General features: G+C 34.4%; 1 protein-coding gene across 2 annotated transcripts in view; it reads right to left on the bottom strand.

Annotated features, from left to right (window-relative positions):
* GPATCH2 (G-patch domain containing 2) overlaps positions 1-21,965 on the bottom strand; it is a 168,294-nt gene that overhangs the window by 126,186 nt on the left and 20,143 nt on the right. Inside the window, exon 6 of one of the 2 annotated variants that reach the window (XM_041774136.1) lies at positions 16,577-21,910. The exons of the other annotated variant lie outside the window; for it this stretch is intronic. Coding sequence (XP_041630070.1) covers positions 21,878-21,910 — 33 coding nt within the window. The 3' untranslated portion in view covers positions 16,577-21,877. Of the gene's footprint in view, positions 1-16,576; positions 21,911-21,965 lie in introns of those variants that run through there. 2 annotated transcript variants of the gene reach the window in all.

Genomic DNA, 21,965 nt, shown 5'->3' with positions numbered 1-21,965 from the left:
ATATGCAGAAAAAGTATTTTTCACAACCAAGCATGAAAGGAATCCGGTTTCAGATAAAAAAGAACAAATTTATCAGTTTTAGAACTTCACTAAAATACCTTCTAAGAACGTATTCAAAGAAAAGTGATCAACAACAACAACAACAACAAAACAAAGAACAGGGATCCTATAAGGAAAAATATGAAATGTTAGTTGAAATAGTAAGAAAGAATCTGGTAAATCTTGTAGATCTAAAATAAACACTGTATATTAATACTAATGTCTAATTCATAGGTTTATAAAACTAGTAAGATTAGAAAGCAAAGGGATGTTTGAAGGATGATCAGAATTAGTGTTCTAAGGTCTCTGTATTGAACCGTCAGAAATTCGACATTATTACACATGAACCTGAAATTTAACACACCCATGTACTCAACTAGATGTTAAATTAACCATGCATTTTTACAACTGTTTATCTTCAGTTACACTGAATTTAAGCACTCGAGTTAGAATCAGATGACCTGTTTGTTCACAAAAGTAATACCTACAAACAAACCTATGCTAATCTTCACAAAAATCCATGTTTATTCATTCAATATTCTCACTGAATATTGAGTTCCCCTGATGTGTCAAGCTCTCTTCTAGACACTGAGGAGAATGGTGAACAAGAGAGAAGAGTCCTTGACCCTGGAAGCTTATATTCTAGTAGTTGGAGACACCAGACAAGGAAAAAAAAAAAAGGATAATTTCAGATTATGGTGAATGCTATAAAGAAAAGAGAGGTCATATGAGGGCAAGTAATTAAGAGATGGGAGAGATAAGAGATCTAAGTAATTTTGCCTAAGACTTTGAAAGGGTGGCGACTCAAATCGAGTCCCTTCTAATTCCAATTGCCTGGTCTTCCTACTGTATTATATTACTTTCTTATTTTGTGGGAAGACTTCGTCAGTCAAAGGCAGAGCTCAGATACTCTTTTTGCATTGCCCCTTAGTAGAAGTGATCACTCTATTTATTCTGTTCTCAATAGTGCAAATGGCTTATATGTCTGTTACGGCAATCACAACTTTTCTTAGCTGGGCGTTGGTCTATACATACTAATAACTGTAGACTCACTAAGATTAGAGATGTGTATCATTTGTTATTTTGGGCTTCCAGACTTTACCAGAGTACCTGGTACATAGTAAATCTCAATGCTTTCTTGTTCTTCACCTCAATGATGATTTTCATTTAAAATGTGATCAACATAAGTACTACTTATATAAACTAATCTTCACTTAAAGGTTTGGGCATGCTTTAGAAGAGACAAGAATAAATAATGGCTATCAGGTCAAGTCACCATAGTGATAACCTGATGGAGATGACTATAAAAGAGGTGAAGTTTTCTGGGGGTAGAAGGGTGATTCTTAAATGCTGGAAGAAAGGCAGAGATCAGGATGAGGAAAAGGGACATGACCACAGGTCATGGGTCATAACTACCTTGATAGGATTTCCAAACTATACATGCTGTTCCCAATGTGGAGGTAGGTGGTGGGACTGAATTATGATGCCCACCCATGGTTAAGAACTTCTACCTAGTGAATCATCATAGTGAGGTAATGTGTTATTATCTCTCAGGTAGACTGGAATGGAAAAAAATACCTAGAGTTACTGGGCTAGAGGGCACATGGCACAATATAAAAAGGCATCATTGCCTTCTGCACAGAGGTAAGAATTGAAAGCTGTTAGAATAACAAAAAGCACAGATAGAAAAGATCTGACAAAGAATAAAAACAAACACCAAACAAACATGAGAATGACAATATCCAATATACGGGGGGAAAAGAGAGCCAGGAAAACAGGTCAGAGACAGAGGAGTGGTTGCAAAGGAAGGAGAAAACAGGGATGGTATGATCACGAAAAACCAGGGCAGGAGTGGTAACAGGATGGAGCTAAAATGACAAATAGTTAAGAGTAGCCAAGAAAGAAAAAGATGAGAAAGGCTTGGAAGAATCATTGTCCAGGATGTCAGCAGTGACCTAGGAAGAGGATGATAGGAGTCTTAAAGGAATTTGAAGAGGATGGAAAAGATAAGTCAATGAAGAAGAGAGTTATAGTCTCTGCTTAACTTAGAATCTTCTCAGTAGCCCAGCCAGACACTCAATTGCAAAGAACTACTGAGGGCAGTGACTTAATTCTGATACATGAACTGTGTTGGGTCCAATGACAGTGTCTCAGAATATAACCAAGAATACTGATCTACCTACTGGGAAGCTATTTCAATGGGAGGGAGTTTTTTTGTTTGTTTTTTTTAGTATACAGTTGTGTTTTCAAACATTATTATTATGACCATTAGGATGACTTCATCATTAAAAAGCCTAAAGGTTGTTATTGTTTTTATTGTTTTTTAATGAAGCACTTAACCTATTCAAGCTTAACTGAACCATAAGACATCATCCAGTGTGATATTCTCAAAAACAAAGAAAAAACAAACAAACAAAAAACCAAACCAAACAAATAATTAAATGTCCTTCAGAATGAAGAGTAAAAACAAAATGAAATAGATTGCAAATCTTTAACTTAGTAATATCTTCTATGTTGTTCTTTATCTTTATTCAGTACCACCATTCATACAGAGCACTGTACATAGCAACTAAAATAGATTGGAACTTCCTAAAATACTGGACTGCAAGACAGGTGACAGTCATAAACTAATGTCAGCTGATGTCAGAAGAGGAAACCTACTCCCTCAGGGGGAATAATTCGATGGAGATATCAAGTTAAACAAATACTCCATATGAACATTAAAACCAATAGTGTATGTTGTGAACACAACTGAAATAAATATAATCAAGTATGTGACTAGCAATAGTTATGCAAAGCCATATTTACATGAGTCAGACTGAGAACTCAGTTGTCCTTAAGAACAACTTAAAAGGATGTTTCTAAGACACTTCTGAGGAAGGAGGAAAACTTAGGTGACTATGAACAGGGCACTATATCAGGAAGAAGTAAAAAGGAAAGCTTCCAGGTAGGACCAATTATTTCAAAATCTGAGAAGCAAAAGTTGTTTGGTCCTGTATTTTTTTTTCTTATGTATGAAAGAATGTGAACCCACATGTCATGTTGTTAGAAATCTTCCCGACGGTCTGACTGCCTTCACTGAATTGTACAATCTCCCAGTGGGCAAGAGCCGCTCTTCCTGCCTCTTCTGTTTATCCCATGCACCTCCCTTTCTACAAGTCCCACTCCTGAAGGCCTGATTGCCTGTGGCTGCTAGCAAATGCCATGCTGCTTCATGCCATGCACCATTGCTCATGCTTTTCCTTTTGTCTAGAGCATCTGTGCCACTCTATTTGCTAATTAATGTTTAAATAAATATTTCCTAAATGGAAATAAACTGGATGATTGAAAGACATCCACTTGTTCTATATGCTCTACAGGTCCCCCAACTTAAAAATATAACCTGTGTATAATATGGTAAACCAAGTGGTTTTAAATTTGTATATAGCTGTAGAGGTCTATATTTATAAACAGGAAAACTATTTAGGCAAGTGAAAAACCTAGACCAGAATCAATTAATTACTTTATAAGTGAACAAACACTCTAAAAGAGAGTCTAAGAAAATATGGAAATAACTTTAAGGGAAATTTTTAAAAAATTAGTTTATGCCAGACAACTTGCTAGGCAATGGTTTTTATGTCTCAATTATTCCTTAGAGAAGCAGCATCCTTTCTTTATTAGACATTCTAGGGCAGTTAAATAATGTCAAAAGATATTACTTCTCTTTCTTGATGTAAGCATTTTAACCACTCAGATCATAAAAGTCAAATTAACAGAGCTTTCATTTATTTGTAGTCAATTAACCTAATGCAGTCAAGTTTCTCTTAATACGTTAATACTACTACAGCTAAACTTATGTCTGATGACTTAGTTTTGCAAAACAGCACAATGATTTCAGTCACCATACTGTAATATAATTTTCCTTTTATCAAGGTCATACAGCACCAGCTTTCCAGACTTCAACTGCAGAGATGGGTCATTTCATTGGTAAATTTGAGAAAAATAAAAAGGTACAGGCACTTTAGAGACCCTGGGCCTTTGGTTTTTATTTTAGCATTGAACTAAGCCTATAATACTTCCTTTGAAAGACATTAAGAATTAATTGTACCTAAATCTAAGTTTTAAAAGTGGCTTCTAACACATTGGATAAGATACGTTTAACTCTCTAAAGATGAGAAAATAAACAGCACCTACTTCTCATATCTCAGGAAAAAAATCATTAAGCCTCAAGTACTAGGCTTTTCTTCAGCCAATGGTCAAGGATCAGAGGGAAAAGCAATTGAATGGAAAAGGCACTAGACTCACACAGCTCTATTCAGTCTGCCAGAGCCCACTGACACAGAGGACAGAGAAAATAACATCCTTACAGTAAAATGTCTGGCTTCTCAATTAGCTATAATAGTGCTTCTGTGATCAACACTACTTGAAGAAGACTTAAGCACATGCACTGGAAGTTTTTACTAGAGGACCAAAAGAAAAACCACGATTCATATAATGTCTTTATACCTCTTGCTTGATCAGGAAAACAGATTAGAATGCAAATATCTCATTTCCCACATTATATGTTGTAACTCCACTTACCCCCTCCATTTAAGTCGTCTATTCGCCCACCAACCCTCCCCAAAAGTTCATTAAGTATCTGCCTCATGAAAGGCTCTGTGGGATGCAATACTGCTTTACTCAGCTGTGGAAAGGGATGTATGTACACAAAGGGGCAGCAGTATTTGGCCAGTAAACTGGTTTTTGTTGTTTTCCTTTATCTTCCTTTTTCTTTTCCCCCCTATCAGAGTATCTTAAAATGTTTTGAATTTGAAGAACTTTACCTAGGAATGCCCTTGCTAGTGTGCAGGTACATCCCCAACACAAAGCTACTTCATATTATATGTGTGTGGATGTATGTACATACATATGTATTATCTGCCTGGACCCTGAAGGCATTTGAGCTTTGGACTCCGAAAATAAATGAGTAATAATAGTTTCTTTACAGTTCACAAAGTCCTATTACATACCTTATTTCACCTTATCTTTTATTATCCCTATTTTAGGGATGAGGAAACTAAAGCTCAAAAACTGATTTCTCCAAGGTTATGCAGCCAGTAAATCATGGATCTTGGAGAAGTTATTCCGATTTCTGGCTCCACGCTGTTTTGCTTGCACTCTACCAGAAGTGACTACCACATGGTCCTGTGAGTAATGAGGTGATGGGAGTGAGGCCTCTGAATGACAGGAGAGATGCCTTTCTGGCAGGGAGGTTTTCAGATAAGGTTTTAACTGAAATGTATTTTGATGAATGGGCAAGATTTCCACAGACTGACATGAAGTGTGATGTTTCAAATGTAAAAATAGTTGGAACAAAGTGACAGAAGCTGGAAGCCCCCAGACACATTCAGGATGCATCAACCAGGGAGAATAGGGACGCAGAGATGGAAAGGGAAGTTGAAGCCCTAATGGCAAAGACCCAGACAGGAAGAAGAGGAATTTACATTCTATCTGGTAAACCAAGGGGTGGCACTGGAAGATTCAGAAGTCAAATGGGTCAGATGGACCACATTAGGATTTGAGGAAGAGTTGATGATGGTGTGAAAGAAAGCAGAGAATAAAAGACTAAAAAAAAGAGTTTGTCTGAGTCAGTGGCCAAAAGACTGAAGGAGAAAATAGGGGGCAAAGTATGTAGGTTACTTGTTGACCTCCTTCAAAACGTTTATTTTGCTTGAAAACAGTAAAAACTTACTTGGCAGTTCCTAAAATGATGGCTGAAAATATTAACAGAATTTCAGCCTATAGGATGGATTCACATTCAAGCAGAAGGACAGAAAGGCAGGTGGGCACATCGGACAGTCTATGGGACCAGGAATCAGCAGGTTGGCCTTGGCTCTGCGTCTTCCTATTCACATCACTTCCATGTCTTCCCAGAACCTTAACGTTCTCTCTTGAAAGGTGGGCAGAACAAATCTGCTGTCCTTCACAAAACTGAATACCATGCCAAGGTGACAACTGTGATACTACAGCTGTTGTTGAAGTCTTCCTAACTGACAGTAACACAGAAACTTCAGCAATAAATTGACTCTGTATCATGAGCCAATGTTTAGAAAACCACCAGAGAAGTAACACTCATATTTGTTAATGGAGTTTCAAAGGAAGGCCACGGCATTTCCGTTTGTCATTTTTTATTTAATAGAAGATGATTTAACTTACTTTCATATTTAATGTGATCGGGAAATCAAGTTAGGAAGTCCATGTAAGTTGGAGATTATGTTTAAAGTTTTTACAGCTAGTTAAGATTACGAAAACTTGCCATTTGTTAAAAGAGATTAATTTGGTAAATCCAAATGAATATTACATTCTGGATTAAAGAAGTCATATATCAAAAAAGTTATTAAGTTCACAGCTTTAAAAAAAGCTCTATTTTTAGATGAATAGCAAGACCTCTAATTCATGTCTGATCTTTGCGCCTTAGAAAGCATCTGTTTTCTTCACTGTATAGTTAGCCCAATCAATGAATTCTATTTTAGCTATTCTGGCTACAAAAATCACCTTTTTAACTGCTAATTTCATCATATGGCATCTTATATATTAGCAATGACACAAATCTGCTAGGGAGTTACAGGTTTAATTCAAATTAATGTCACTTTCATTTCTAATAGGATCCATTCCAAAATTCTATTTCAGAATTTTATTTGATAAAATATAAGAAAGATAGACTTAACCACCAAGCCTCAGAACATGTTAATTGCAAACACATTTTTACGTACTTTGTGGGCAAGTAAACAAATTCTTACTTTCATTTTTAAATTTTTTGTAATAGCACAGTGAAGGTGGAGATGGAAAAAAAAAAAGGGTACCACTCTGAATTTTACTGTGGAATATGTATAGGAAGGTATAAAATTAAAATGACAGGAGTCAGTGTTTACCATACAGTATTTCAAGGATTTATTTTAAGTCTAATGATAATCTTAAGTGCATAAAGAATGACAGATACTCATTTATTATGTATTAAATTAAAACCATAACAATGATTCCATTCCAAAACATAGTGTATGTGAAAAACCAATGTGACTGCATACTCAGGATATATTAAAAAAGAATAATCTGAAACGTATACACAGAAATTAAACAGTGTATCTGGAGATTAATAAGGGGAAGACCTCTGTGTAAGAAACAAACTGAACATAGCTGGTTACTGTGCTTCCTTTCAATGACACTTCTGGGTAACTGCAATCAAAAGGAAATAAAAGCAGACACTCAATATGATCACTATCTGATCCTAATTCAAATGGGCATTTCCTTTTTTTTTTGTACTAAATACTTACATGAAATGATGATACAACCCCATGTATTTCTTTCTCCTCTTTTTGATTCCCAAATGGATCTATGGCAACGATCATCTAACAACCGCCTAAGTGCTTGTTTTATGAATCTGGCCCTTACTCAAGAAGTTACATTGAAAAGTCTTTTAATCTCCTTCTGAAAAAGAATTTACTGGATTGCATTTAAGTTCAAGTTCAAGGGTATTAATATGTACAAAGGAGAGTGAAAAAGGTGCTAGGTTATAGATTTTAACTTCTTAACTAGAAAACTGACTCAAAATAGATTTTCTAATTTACAATGAATCAAAAGAGAAAACATTAGACCATAGCAAAAGTGGCACAAATGTATCAAAAACCAAATGAATAAACATTTGAGGAGATTTATTATTAGAAATTGCAATAAATTTTGGAAAGATGAATTGATTTTAGTTAAAAGGTATAACTGACAATTTATTGGGCGGGAAGATGCATTATTTTCCAATTGTTATCCATCTACAGTAAAACTGATTTGTGTCCTATTGTATTTTATGGAAAAGGAGAGTGCAACTTTCAGTGATTTAGATTAAATGTATTAATCATAACCAGGCACTGTGAACTATATATCTACTATTAAAGAAGATTTTTGACATTTAATTCTGTAGCAATATTTTGGCTCTGTACCACTCTTCCTAAATCCAATTCCTGCTACAGTTGGCAGATTTCTCCCTTTTAATTTTATGAGGCTTAAAGTAGCATTTAACCACCCATGCGGTAAATAATGCGGGATTAGAAATATTTAGTGTTTTGTTTCCCTTTCAAGAGTGGTAATCCATCAAGTCCAAAAATGTTCTCTAAAATTTTTCTATATTTTTGGCAATCTCTAATATATGAGATCATAAAAACTATAAAATTAAATAAAATGCATTACATAGCCAGAATAGATCTGCTTTCTAAAGAACTGCCTTAACCTGAAAGAGCAGGGAGAGACATTTTTGAACCAGAAATGTGGAATCCTTATTGAAACACAAAACAAAATAAAATAAAAGATATGAATTAAAACATGATAACTAGATTAGATGCTTTTGATTTTGTTCCCGCAGGTAACAAATCTTAATGTCGGTGTGTAAAGTAATTCTGAAACAGCTTGGTCATTTAAGATCTATCTAAAACACACACTCTTACAAGACAAGGTATTCAGATTCTATTCTGAATACCTTCTTACAAGACAAGGTATTCAGAATCTATATTCTATACAATTACTGAACACATTAAGATGTGCTAGGTATTTGGCTAAGTGCTCATAAGAGTAAAAATGAATTTTAAGTTTAGTACAACTATCACATGATGGACATTTACTCCCCCAAAATAAATGTGGTTAAAAAAAAAAAGTGAGGCACAAAGACATAAATGAACTGATTAACCTATGGAAGTTAATATTCTAACCACAATTTTGAGTAGTATCGAACATTTTTGTATTTAACATGTGAGCTTAAAAATAATTAAAAACCTCAATTAAAAGTCTGTTACTAAATCAAAATAATCACCAGAAGTGAAACTGACTTTACACAAAATCAAATTCCTATTTTAAAACTTTAATTCATATGAAATGTTAATTTTGGCTATTAGGGAATCCAAATTATTACAATAATCACACTATAACTGCATGTGGTACTGTAAGATCTATCAAAGTAATAAAGTAACCTGTCAAACAAGTAATTATCTATATTTAATCTATATATAAAACAAATGGCCCAGAAATGAGTAAAGTCTGTAATTCACTCAAGACATGTTGATGCCATACATTCATGGTGAGAACATCTAATTTCTTCATACATATTCATATCTTCATTCACTTTTAACAAAGTTTATGATTATGACTGTTGGGAAAACAGTGTCTGTCCTTCTAGTGTCTAAATGAAATCTTGGATTACTGACCAGCAATAAGATATAATTTAAAATATGTGTGTGCATGTTTGTGTAAAAGCCCCTTTTCATACATAGTGTCCGCTGTGCCCTCCATGCCCTTCACAGTGCTACACCGTGGAGCTGGGAGTTAAATGTCGGGAGAAATAGAGAACTGATCCAGTCAGCTAGACAGCCAGAACCTTAAGGATCATTCCAATGGAAATAAAGGCATTTCAATTGCAAACATTAGACACAATACATACAATAATGTGTTGGCAATGTGTTTGTAACATACACAATTACATGCATTAAGTTGCTGAGGAAACAGGATGACTCTAAGATTTTGTTTGATCCAGGAAGAGTTAGATTAATTGATATTTCCTATAAACGGCCAACTCCAAAGGCTGGGCATATCAGTATTTTATGAAGCTAAACGGGGAAGTAGGTTAGGGAAAAGTTGTGACATTAATAAATATGAAAAAGGCAAATGCCAAATTTGCAGCATGAATTAAATTATTTATTTCAATGCAATCAGCAACAATTTAAAAGGGTGAACTAAAGATTCAATGACAAAATGCCATTTCAATGACAATTCAATGACAAAGATTCAATCTTTCCTTGAAATGAGAATGCAATCATATTTTGAAGATGACAACTTTTACAAGTTGACAATAAATTTAAGTTTCAAGCCTCCTGGTATTTTCAAAAGACAATCACTATAGCTCCAGCTAAAAATACAGAAAAGAGTATAACTTCTGGAAATTTTCATCTCTAAAAGGATTGGAATTCAGACCTAGCTCTGATCCTTCTTAATGAAGCTAATGCTTTGAAAATCTGTGAATCCATAAAATGGGAATTACCATAACACGTCTATCACCGGACGGATGGAGACTGTAAAGGTGCTCTTTACAAAAATACCCAATGCTATTTAAATATTTATTGCTGCACTGACCTTTACAGATAGGAAAAAAGCCTAACTGACAGGTAACAGAAAATTTAGCTTCTAATAGAAATGTTAGTGTTGGCAAAAACCTAATAAGTGAAATCCACGTGTTACATCAGAGGACAGGAGAGAAAACATGTGAGTTGGAAGTAGAAGAGTTGACGGGAGGAATGAACAGCCTATTTATGTGGTGAAAACTCTTACACTGAAAAGTAAAACCTATCCAATTCAACAGATTTAACTTCATCAACCAAACTCAGAATGATCTGCCCAATATATTCATTAAATTGACCAAACTACCTGACTGAAGTGGATTATTTCTAGGCCATTAGGCCTAGACATTTTTTTGAGACATTAAAAATTTAAGTGTAAATATATTGTTTTTACCCTTCAATGAGACATTAAAAATTAAGTGTAAATATATTTTTTACCCTTCAAGGAGAGGCTGTATAGCCTGATGGTTAAGTCCTTGGGAAGCTGGCCATGGGGCTAGAGAGTCTGTATCCTGACACTACCAGTTACAAGTCATGACCCTTAAACAAGTCATTTAAACCATTTGTCCATGTTTCCTGGTTTATAAGATACAGTGGAGAATAATATTTACCTCGGTAGGCTTTTTTTGAACATTACATGAATGAACATACATAAAGAGATTAGAATACCACCTGGCAGATAATAGGAACTCAAAAAATGGGGAGAGAGGGTGGCAACAAAAAGCAAGCTGACTAAAGCAGCAGATTCCAGGAAGGTTCAGAAATTGGAGGTGCCAGGTAACTCCGAAATAGGGAATTTATTAAAAAAAGAAAAAGTTGATCCCGATTCCAATCCTCAGTCAGTCTTATCATGTTACCACTGCTACCCTATACCACAGCAGAAGCTCAACATTTATATAAAAATGTTAAACTATAATGAGTACTGGGTATTATATGCAACTAATGAAAATCACTGAACTCTACCTCTGAAACCAATAATACATTATATGTTAATTAACTAGATAAAACAGATTTTTAAAAACCTAAATAAATAAATAAATAAGTTAAACCAGAAAGGGGCATACTGATGGGTGACATAATATACCTTTACTAGGTCAGAGGAATTCAGTGGAAGTCAGCACACTGAATGCTCCCTGTCCTCTGCTTTGCAAGTAGAATGTTGGCTAGTGGATTCAACACTGTCCCACTCACCAGCCTTGAGGCAGGAGAGTACTTAGTAGGAGATTATTTCCAAGGGAAATCCCTACTGAATAGCAACATTTAAGGATTTTCCAACCAAAAGGTACATTAAGCCCTGCATCTGCATACTAGGCATCCAATAATTTGTTGTTGTTATTGTTGTTTTTAGTGCTTTGTGAAATGAAATTCTATCTGCCATTGCATCAGGAAATACATAAAAGGACAAATTAAAAACAATGAAGAATTTTGACACTAATATTGGGAGGAAAGGATGTTACTTAAGGGTAAGCTGGCTATGTAACCAAGAGGTGGAAACCCCCCTAAAAAACAAAGGGGTGGGGGAATGCCTGGGTGGCTCAGTGGTTTAGCACCTGCCTTCGGCCCAGGGTGTGATCCTGGAGTCCTGGGATCGAGTCCCACATCGGGCTCCTTGCATGGAGCCTGCTTCTCCCTCTGTGTCTCTGTCTCTGATGAATAAATAACCACAGAGGGGTGATAACCAATAATCGCCAGCAACACTCTCAAAATTATAGAGCACATCTGTGCCTGAGCTGGATTCCTGTCACAGGGGTGCTATATGCACCTGTGGATATAATAATACAAACATAAGCAGAAGAATAAAACAGGGACAGGAGGGAAAATGCCATTTCAGAAGATGGAACAATCTCTCAAAGGTGAAGAGCTGGAGGAGGTTTTGAAGAAAAGGCAAATAATTTGATCTGTTCCTTAAGGTGCATGAATCTAAGAGTAAAGAGAGGGATGTGCTGCTGTGAGTAAAGGTATAGAATGCATGAATGTGGCTGAACAGGAGAAAGCGGAAGGAGGCGTGGGGGTGTTGAGAATATATAACCATCTGGGAAGGAGTGAAGTGGGTGAGACTTCCTAGGTGAGCAGTAAATTTAGAAAGGAACAAACCTAGATTTTTATGATGAAGGCAGTGAAAACTATTTATTTATTTATTTATTTATTTATTTATTTATTTATTGGTCAGGCATCATCATGTTTTAAAAATGTTTACTTGGAGTTACATGGGATATGGATCTGAGGGAGGAAACCGGAAGACAGACCAGGGACATGACTACCGTGTTATCAAAATGTAAGGTTATAAGTAACTACCCTAAGGCACTGATAGATGAAACCGGAAAGAAGGTTTAACAAGACAGATAAAAAGGTGAGATTCAGACATCTCTAGATGTAGAGAGAGTCAAGGATTAAAGAGAACCCATAAATTTAAGTTTAAATTGAAGAATGAAAAACCACTTAGGATCAGTGCTTCCCTTCACAAATGTTAGGTCTCCCTTCTCTCTGTCTCTTTCTCAGTTAATTTTTGTTAACCAAACTGAAAGGTACTGAGGACAAAGGTGTGTCTTACTCATTTTGTATTCCTGGCCCTTCCCACAATAAAGATATCAGAAGCCTTCACGATATGTGTGTACAACTGAACCAAGAAATCTGTGGCTGAAAACACATAGGCAAGACACCAAGTTTCTGGGTCAGATCTAACATATACTCATCCAACAAATGATATAAAATACTCTTATAAAATGTTTCTGTGGATAAAAAATGAGAGGAGTCTATGAAAAATACATGAAAATGAAACGGAAGGGGAGGAAACCTAAGTAATAATTGTTTACTTTTTAAAGACTGTAGATTCTAAAGAAGTATTTCCAGACTACATACTTCAAAATCTATACAAATCTGAAAGACCTCAAAAAGACCCAAGTGCATGCTATTAAATATTACTACAATTATACTGCAACCTAAATATAATGCACCTGTAAGTTCAGACCTGCATTCTCCTGGAACACTATAATGGTGAGCTGTCTATAACCAATGATCAGATTTAAATATGAAGTTCTAAGACAAAGATGCTGTATTAGGAATGGCTAACGTCACCACTTCTTTTGTATCCAAAGAGATTATGAAACTTCTACTTTTTCCCTCAGGAAGCACTGGTCAATGTTTTAGACAGCTGTCATTTAACAACAAAAATTTTACAGGTTTAACTGGCTTAAAATACTTATAAAATACCTGTTGGAATATATCTCTGGTTTGTCAGAATCCCGTCGCCTGGATGACAGGCAACAAATATCTGGTTGGCATTTTCTAACTATAGCACAGGGAACCCCTTTTATTTATATGGCTTCTTTGTGAATTCTCAGTTGTTCAAATTGACCTTCAGCTGGAGGATCTGCAGGTGACTTCAATATAGAAAGCGCTTGTTAAATATTATTTGGAAGTGTTCTACCCATCATTGATTTTGAACTTTTCTGATATTAGATATCAGACATATCTGAAGGCAAATTAGAAAACTGAGTTTTATAGACCATCAGAATAATTCTATCAGCAACATAAAAGGCAGAAAACCAAAGTTGAAGCTTTGAAGAAAGTGAAATGTTTGCAACATTTCTGTTTCTCTGATTTTGATTAAGAAGGAAAGAAGGGAAGAAGGAAAGAAGGAAAGAAAGAAAGAAAGAGAGGAAGAAAGAAAGAAAGGAAGAAAGAAAAACTAATGGGGACTCTGGCAATGTCACCACCGTTTTAAAGAGCAACAAGGAAGAAGGGTATTGAGTCTTCATCTGTGGAATCCAATGGTTACCAAACATCAGTCTTAATTTCTAAAAAAAGAACATTTTAGAACATATTTCAAAGGTTTCTCAGGATAAAGAGAGTAATTTTAAAATGATAAATATAATCCTTACATTTTCTAAAAACCTCAAATGTTTTTTAAGGAGACTCAAATCCCCTTTCCAATCTTTAAACAAGCCATTTCTTTACCAACAGTGTGATAACCTAAGAACTTATGGACAGATACCAAAATGAAAAAAAAAAATTAAATGAAAGCATGGCAGTTCATGCATTTTTGAAAATGTAATAGAGACTATTTGCCCTGCACAATATTTAAGTTGCCAGAGAGGCAGAACTACTACACTACAATATTAAATTTCAAAGCAGACATTATGATTAAATCCAAAGAAGAAAACCAAACACTATATAAATGCATGGCACCTGCAAACTTTCTTTTAATGAAAAAAATTTTAAAGCATCAATAGTAATTTTGTTCTTTATAAACAAAAATGACATTCTTCTATGTGCAGGCATACCCTACAGTGACATTTAAAAATCATGATCAGCCTGGTCAGAAAACAGGGGGAAAGTCTAGGACCTATGCTAACTTCGTGAATAAATGGGTTAGAATGATGCACACCCTTGTTTCTTTTCCCAGGTTGTTATAAGAGTGATGAGAGGAAACCACTAGATTAGCCAAGGCTGAAAATTATTCCAACCAACAAATCATATACCTCTAATCAACTTCATGTTCTGTAATCATGTCACATTACCCTGTTGAATCTTCTCCATGGCCATTCTGTTTACTTACTCACCTCCTCCCCCAACCAAGTTTATTTTTACTCATTAAAACATAAGCTCCTGGAACCTTGTCTGCCTTGCTCATTACGTTAACCCCCAGGGCCTAGAACAGTATCTAGAACACAGTAGAGACTCATTAAATATTTTTTGAGTAGATACTATTTAAAAGTCAACCAGATTGTTGAGTCCAATAAAATACAGGGGTTCGATTTACTGTGGATCCCATCTACTGGGGGGACAGGGACATAGCTTGGATCCCTGATATAGAACTATAACCACCCAATATACCCTCTATACTGCTGTCCATGTAATCTCTCGAAACAAATCTGATTACCTTAACCATCCCGCACCCCCCAGAGATTACATCAGTTTGTATCCATTCCCTTGGACCAAAGAGTCTGAAACGATCTAATTCCTGCCTACCTCGCCAACCAAACCCTGTCTACCATATACTTCTCCACACAAATGTATACCTTATATACACTTCAGCAATACTGGATTCAGTTTCCTGATATTCCATGCTGTTTTATATATATGCCTTGCCCATCCATGCCCTTCTGTCTGCCAATTCCATCCCCAGTGAGTTAGTACCTAACTCACACCTGAAGTCCCAGCTAACCAATCTTCCTCCTGTATGAGGAAGTTTCATTGAAAAGGAGTAGGAAAAAAAAGGAGCAGAGCAAGGGAGATATTGAGAGTATCATCATGGATGAAGCACATATGTGACAGCTCTCCAGTACACTATACAGGCTTGGAGAGATAATGAAGGACCATGAAAAGTAAGCAGAGAAAACAGTAGAAAACAAGGCAAGAAAACAGACCAGAACTGGATGATGTTAAAGATCAAGAACTAGGCACTATATAACACCTGAGAAACAAAGAAAAGGATTGGAATGGAGGACTTGGTTCCAGTGATTATTCCGAATGAAGCAGTAAAACATTTTAATTATCATTTTTATTACGGCACACAACTTGATTGTGCTCATTCTTCAAAATAGCAAAGAATGCTGCAGTTTTCAAAATAACTCACACTTCCAATAGCATTTGGTAACCAGGAATGAAGACTATTTTATAAAGAGAATTTATTTATATTTATTAGCAACATGACAACAGAGTGAAGAAACTTCCAGATTTCATTAATTTTGTCGTAGCAAAGGAAAAACAAATTTGAAAATGTTTAAGTTGTAAATGTTAATAGGATTAAATGAGTTAAAAAATATATATATAACTTAGAAAAGCATCTGGCATATAGTAAGCATCACGGTGAGTCATTACTAACATTCTCCTTGCTAGGTAGGTTCCAGATTTCTGAAGCATCACAAACCCAATTGACAATATATGAAACTAGGCCAATTCTAGTGGTAAGTAACCAGAAAAGCAAGGACAAATATTTTAAATAGATAAAAAGTATAAGCGGTCAAATCTCGTAGTATTAAAATACTAAGATTGAACATGTTTATGCATTTTTTCCTAAAGGATTTTAAAAGCTAAAAATGGAGAACAGAATAAGTATTCAAATACTTGTTGAATGAATAAATGAATACATTATAATATATTCTGTACTGTTAAATATGTATATATTCCACTTTTAATAAAGTGTAATGCAATAAGACTAAATATCAATATTAATACTGATACTACTTTCAGTGGGCCAGAAATGAAAAACTATTAGATTCAAATGTTCAAATATCAATTACAGATATTAAATTTATATATAAAGTATAAAGTGAATAATGACATCAAAATAAGAGAATTTTAAATCAAACAAGAGACACTATTAAAATGTCTTTTGTAGAAGAAATATTTATTACAATTCTACTAAGCAGTACTTCTGTATGATACAAAATATACTTTATCTCAAAACAAATTCTAAGAAAAAAGTATTAATTTCCAGCATGAAATCTGGATCTCAAGCTGACTTTGAGATAAAATAAAAACTATATTGTTAACATACATAGTAATAAATTAGAATATATGTGATATAATATATATTTAGAATATAAGAGGATTCTAAATATCAATTCTTCTTGGATTCTGCAAAGTATCCAAAAATGCATTAAGGATACAAACAAATACCAGTTCACAAAGATTATAATGAAGCACTTACGTATCAAATTGCACTGAAAAATATTAGATAATTAATTAGCACATGGTCAGATTACAGCTGAGGACACACACCGTGTGTATTTTTCAAAATCATTTTAGATTTGTTTTCTATTACAAAATTTCTTAGACTAGTCTAAGAGAAAAGTTTATGTAGTTCCCTTATTTAAACCAAATCCATTTAGAATGGCCCCTTCTGTTGTAAAAGGTTGTAAATCAGACTACATATTCCCAGTCTAGTATCCTAAGAAACAATAAAACAAAGGTTGAGCAAGACATACAGAGTAAATCATTATAGTATCATTATCGATATGCCACTCAGGAAATCTGGTCTGGTCTTTCATGATATACTTCATAGAAAGAGAAAATATATACAATATCCCCTTCTCTTACACAACGGAATGACTCAGGATTCTAAACAGATATAAATTATTTGGAGGGCTATTTTGTTGTTGGCTATAACAGTATGCTTACTTGTACAGCATGACAATTTAAAGGGTTGATGTTCACATTTTTTTTTTGGATATTTAACTTGAGAAACATGTATGAATAAACAGTCCCTTAAATCAGATTTGTTTTCTTTGACAGAATAACCATCACCATTACCACTATACTTGTTCTCATTTCATCTATATAAAAAACTGGACTGAAATGATGATACGATTTTTAAATAGAACCCTACAACCTTTAAGTACAATTCCTCATGTAATATTTACTTTGGATTCCAGGTACTATATTTTAAATGGAGTCATTTATTTCCTGATCTTTAACAGACCACTCAATTTGAATGCTAGCTTAGAAAAATTAATACCTGTTCTAAGATCATCAGTTTAAAAACTTTTTTTTTCAAAAATCTCTCGCCTATAGAAAACACTGATTAATTAGGATGCTCAAGGGCAGGCTATCTTGGCTAACTGAAATGCTATGCTTAAGTCATGGTAATCGGATTCACTTTATTAAGTACTATATGCCAAAACAGATTCTCTGATGGATCTATTCTGAGGATTATTCACTCTGAATTGTACTTGATGAAAAAATTCTGGAAATACGGGAGGTTCACCCTATATCTCCTGGATAATGGTCCCAGAATATTCCTCAGAATTAATTATCACTTGCTTAATTCTACTAAAAAAGGTCAATATTAGGGGCTGGGTCAGCTGGCCTCTAATAAGCCAGTGTTTTATTCTAACAGAAGTACAGCAATAGTTAATTCCTTTCAATATTAAATTCTCAGAACTGTGACTGCATTCACCACTCATGTAATGGGCAAAATAATTTTTAAAAATCAGGTAACTCTGGATCAAAACCTCCTAAACAGTACAGGTCTTTCTGCAAATGAATGGCCTAATGACTCAAGGTTAGGGAGAGGTATTTAAATAGTTTTTTAATCTGCAATCAGGGTTTGAGGTTTAATGCAGTGGTTGTCAATCTAAAATTCATTCAAAATTATTCTTCACAGGCCATATTAGAGATAAAATGTGGCTCATATATAAATGAAGTATAAAAGAAACATAAAAGGTTACAATAAAAAGCACTTTAAATATTAAATATAAAGGTATATCATATATAAAATATGAAAAGTTTAAAAGATTCTGTATTTTGAACAATAATACAAATGTTTTCTAAATCATGAGATTCTGTGTTTGGTATCTATAATAATGGTAACTATTTTATTTAATATATACTGTGTGACCAAAATGGTTCCCAGCCTATGACGTATATATAATCTCATTTAATCCTGATAACACTTCTGCAAATTAAATACTGTATCGATTAAACAGAAAGAGAAGGTAAAGTTCAATTTATAATTTAAAAGTAAAAAAAAAAAAGAACCAGAGCAGGGATTCACCAAGTTCAGACTTCAAAACCTAACTTTTCTGTAATACCACTTTTTCCTCAACAAAAATAAAGAGTCGATTCTCATTACTATTTGTGGGTTCCACATCTGTAAATTTGTCTACTCACTAACATTTATTTGTAACCCCCAAATCATTTTTTTCAATTTTATTTTTAAGTCATCTCTCCACCCAACATGGGGCTTGAACTTACACCCTGAGATTAAGAGTTGCAGGCCCCAATGACTGAGCGAGCCAGGCACCACATTGTCAAATCAGTTCTCGTAGCACTTTTATGGTCATTCAGGAGCAGTGAAAAATTTGTCACCTAGTGCATGTGTGCATTCTCAACAGAGGTCACATAAGAAAACAGTATGCATTCCTGTTTCACCTCTAATACTGTAAACAAGTGTCCTTTTTGTGATTTATTCAGTGCCACATTTTTCAGTTTTGTGTTTTTCGTCAGCAATTCATTGTTTTAAATGAACCCCAGTAGAGTGCTGATGTGTTGACAAGGGTTCCTAAGTATAAAGAGGGCCATGATGTGCCTTATGGAGAAATACTTGTGTTAGAGCAGCCTTGCTTGGGCATGGGTTATAGTGATGTTGGTCAAGAGTTTAATGTCAATGAATTAACAATATATATCAAAGTGTTTTTAGACACAAAGATAGCTAAAACAATGAATTATGTATTGATTGGCTGATAAAAATGTTGTGACCAGAGGCTCACAGGAACCTAACCTGGTATTTCCCTTAGGAACAATGGTTCAGTACTTGCTTATTAGTGTCCAGGGGCAATTTTATAGAACGTAAGTACAATGAATGATGAGAAATCCAATTGAAAACTTTTCCCCTAAGAATGTATCCATTAATATTTCAGTAAAAGATTCTCCTGTCATTTCCTTCAAAGTCATCATTATATCTGTGTAGTCACTACTCATCTGTATAAGAGAAAGAAACCTTTTGTTGCCATTCCATTTTATGGGTTTTAGCTATGTGTTGACTTTTCTCAGAAAACTAATCTCTCTTAAAAGCAATCTAGACTTCTGGTTTGAAAGTCTAAGGAATTAAATTTCATTCTTATGTCATGGGTACTGTTTAAATATGACTGTTTTGTGACATAACTTTTAAGACTAGGTTGTTACATACGATATGGACAGTATGAGCAGCAGCAGCAGCAGCAACAACAACAACAAAACTTAGCAGAGGAATTTAAAAATATCAGCACAAATTGGAACTCTTACCTTTCTTGTCCAAGTCAGATATTTTATTGAAAAAAAAAATTACAGTACTTAAAAATCCAAACAAGGACAATTCAGGATGGAAAGAAAGAAAACCTGAAGGAGCCCATTGTCTTCAGTAAAATTTGAATACAAAAGAATGTAGACCAGGAAAACAGTTTATGGCCTAATGCACTAGTTCCATGATAAACACACATATATAGTATATCTCCATCAAGTGAAACTTAATCACCTTTTTACAATTTAGAGAGGGAAGGCAGCTTTTACTATGGTTAAGCCATGTATCATCAATACCATGAAGCTAGCCTATCAGATGTAATAGCTTCTATAAAATACCACAGTGAGATTGCAATAAGCCTAGAAAATGGGCTACAAATCCCAGCTATGCTCAAGCAAGCAGTGAACCAAAAATAAAAATAGGTAAAACTGAACCAAGAACTAGATAGCATTCATCTAGATTCATGATTGGTAAGGCAAAGTTCATAGGCCAAGGTTTTAAAGTGACTTATTCAGATCTAAAAGACAGTCATTATACAAAATAAAATAAAAGCATTTATGTAATTCAGATAAAAAAATCATGAATTTTTACTCCAAAGGACATAGCACAAATAAGCTTACTTACAATGACCAAACACCACATTATTGTACCTCTAAAATATCACTTTAAATATGCAAAGGTAAAGATACTCAAAGTTGCACTTTATCATATTTAATCTCTCCAGTTTAGACAAGCAATCTAAAAGATGTCATATACTCTCCGTAACACATTTTTCTGAAATCTTTCAGACTGTAATACCTTTGGGTAAAAGAAATGTCAACTTTAAGTTTCTTTTCCAATCATAATATTTATGTTAGCCATTAAATGCTGAATTAACAATTAATCCATACAACAGTATAAAAATACATGTATTAAATCACAGTTTTCATCAATTATTGGAATTTAATAAAAATATTAGTCATTTTAATATACCATTTTGAAGAATTCAAATGGCCTGAACGTTGTATACTGTCTAAATTATAGCATCAATAGAAATGTTACATTTTCCCCGCTGTTTATGAAAATGAGCTCATGCAAGTATTTCTGACACTCATGGCGACACATATGGTCTGCCAAAGGTGTGTAAGCAGCGCTCACTTTTAAACATGACAATAGGATTCAGAGGCATACAGTATTAGTTGAAATACCAGCTTTCACATGATTTCCATAAACTCTAAGCCAAAATGATAATTTTGAGTGGTTTCAGGTATCAGACAAAGCAGATAATTTATAAAGTAATAGTAAATGATTCTACTAGCACAGACTAGTTACCACTATGGTTAGCTTAAAACTAGGATTATTTTTTTTTTTGTAGTACAATGAACACTATACTATAAAATACAATGGGTTTGTAATACAGAGCAGATTATTCAAGTAGAAAGCAAACTGAACAAAACAGAAATCCTAGTAAAGATTATCAACCTTACCTACTACTCATCTTAGCCCTTGTTAAAATACCCTGAGTAAAATGCAAATACTTTAAATAATGCTGGTTATATAAGACTTCTCTAAAAATGAGCCATAAATGTCAATGCATCATGTTTATTTACAACAGTCAAATATGTAAAAATTAGTTCTTAACCAATCACAATATAAACATTAAGGAATACTTATGTGAGATCTGGAAGTTTTCCATTTTTCTAGCTTTTGTTAGCATTTTGGCAAAGCAAGTAATACATAAATGGATTCAATGTAAAAAAAATCATAAAAGAGAAAAATATAGAAAATTTACAGTAGTTCTACCCACCCTGGGCCAACCTAGATCCCTAGAAAGCCTCCCCAACCAGGTTCACTTCTGACTAAAGGAAGAATACCAGTCCTCCAGCAAAAACAGCCCCATCTTTTCATCAAAGAGGCTCTCACTTCAATGATATTCCTCCAGGGGAAGAGGACAGGAGCCAGGTTCCCTCGAATGTCATTCCCCAGATGTTCAAAACGTAACTAATTTATTAGCATTAGAAGATTTGGTTTATAGGGGAATCTCACTGGTCCAGTTTGTAGCCTACAAAAAAATGGATTATTTTTAAGTATAACATTAGAATATGAATAAAAGATGA

Source organism: Vulpes lagopus, chromosome 11, assembly GCF_018345385.1.
Source record: "Vulpes lagopus strain Blue_001 chromosome 11, ASM1834538v1, whole genome shotgun sequence".
Classification (NCBI taxonomy): domain Eukaryota; kingdom Metazoa; phylum Chordata; class Mammalia; order Carnivora; family Canidae; genus Vulpes; species Vulpes lagopus.
Note: the sequence above shows the minus strand (reverse complement) of the source record. Positions and strands in the feature narration are given on the sequence as shown.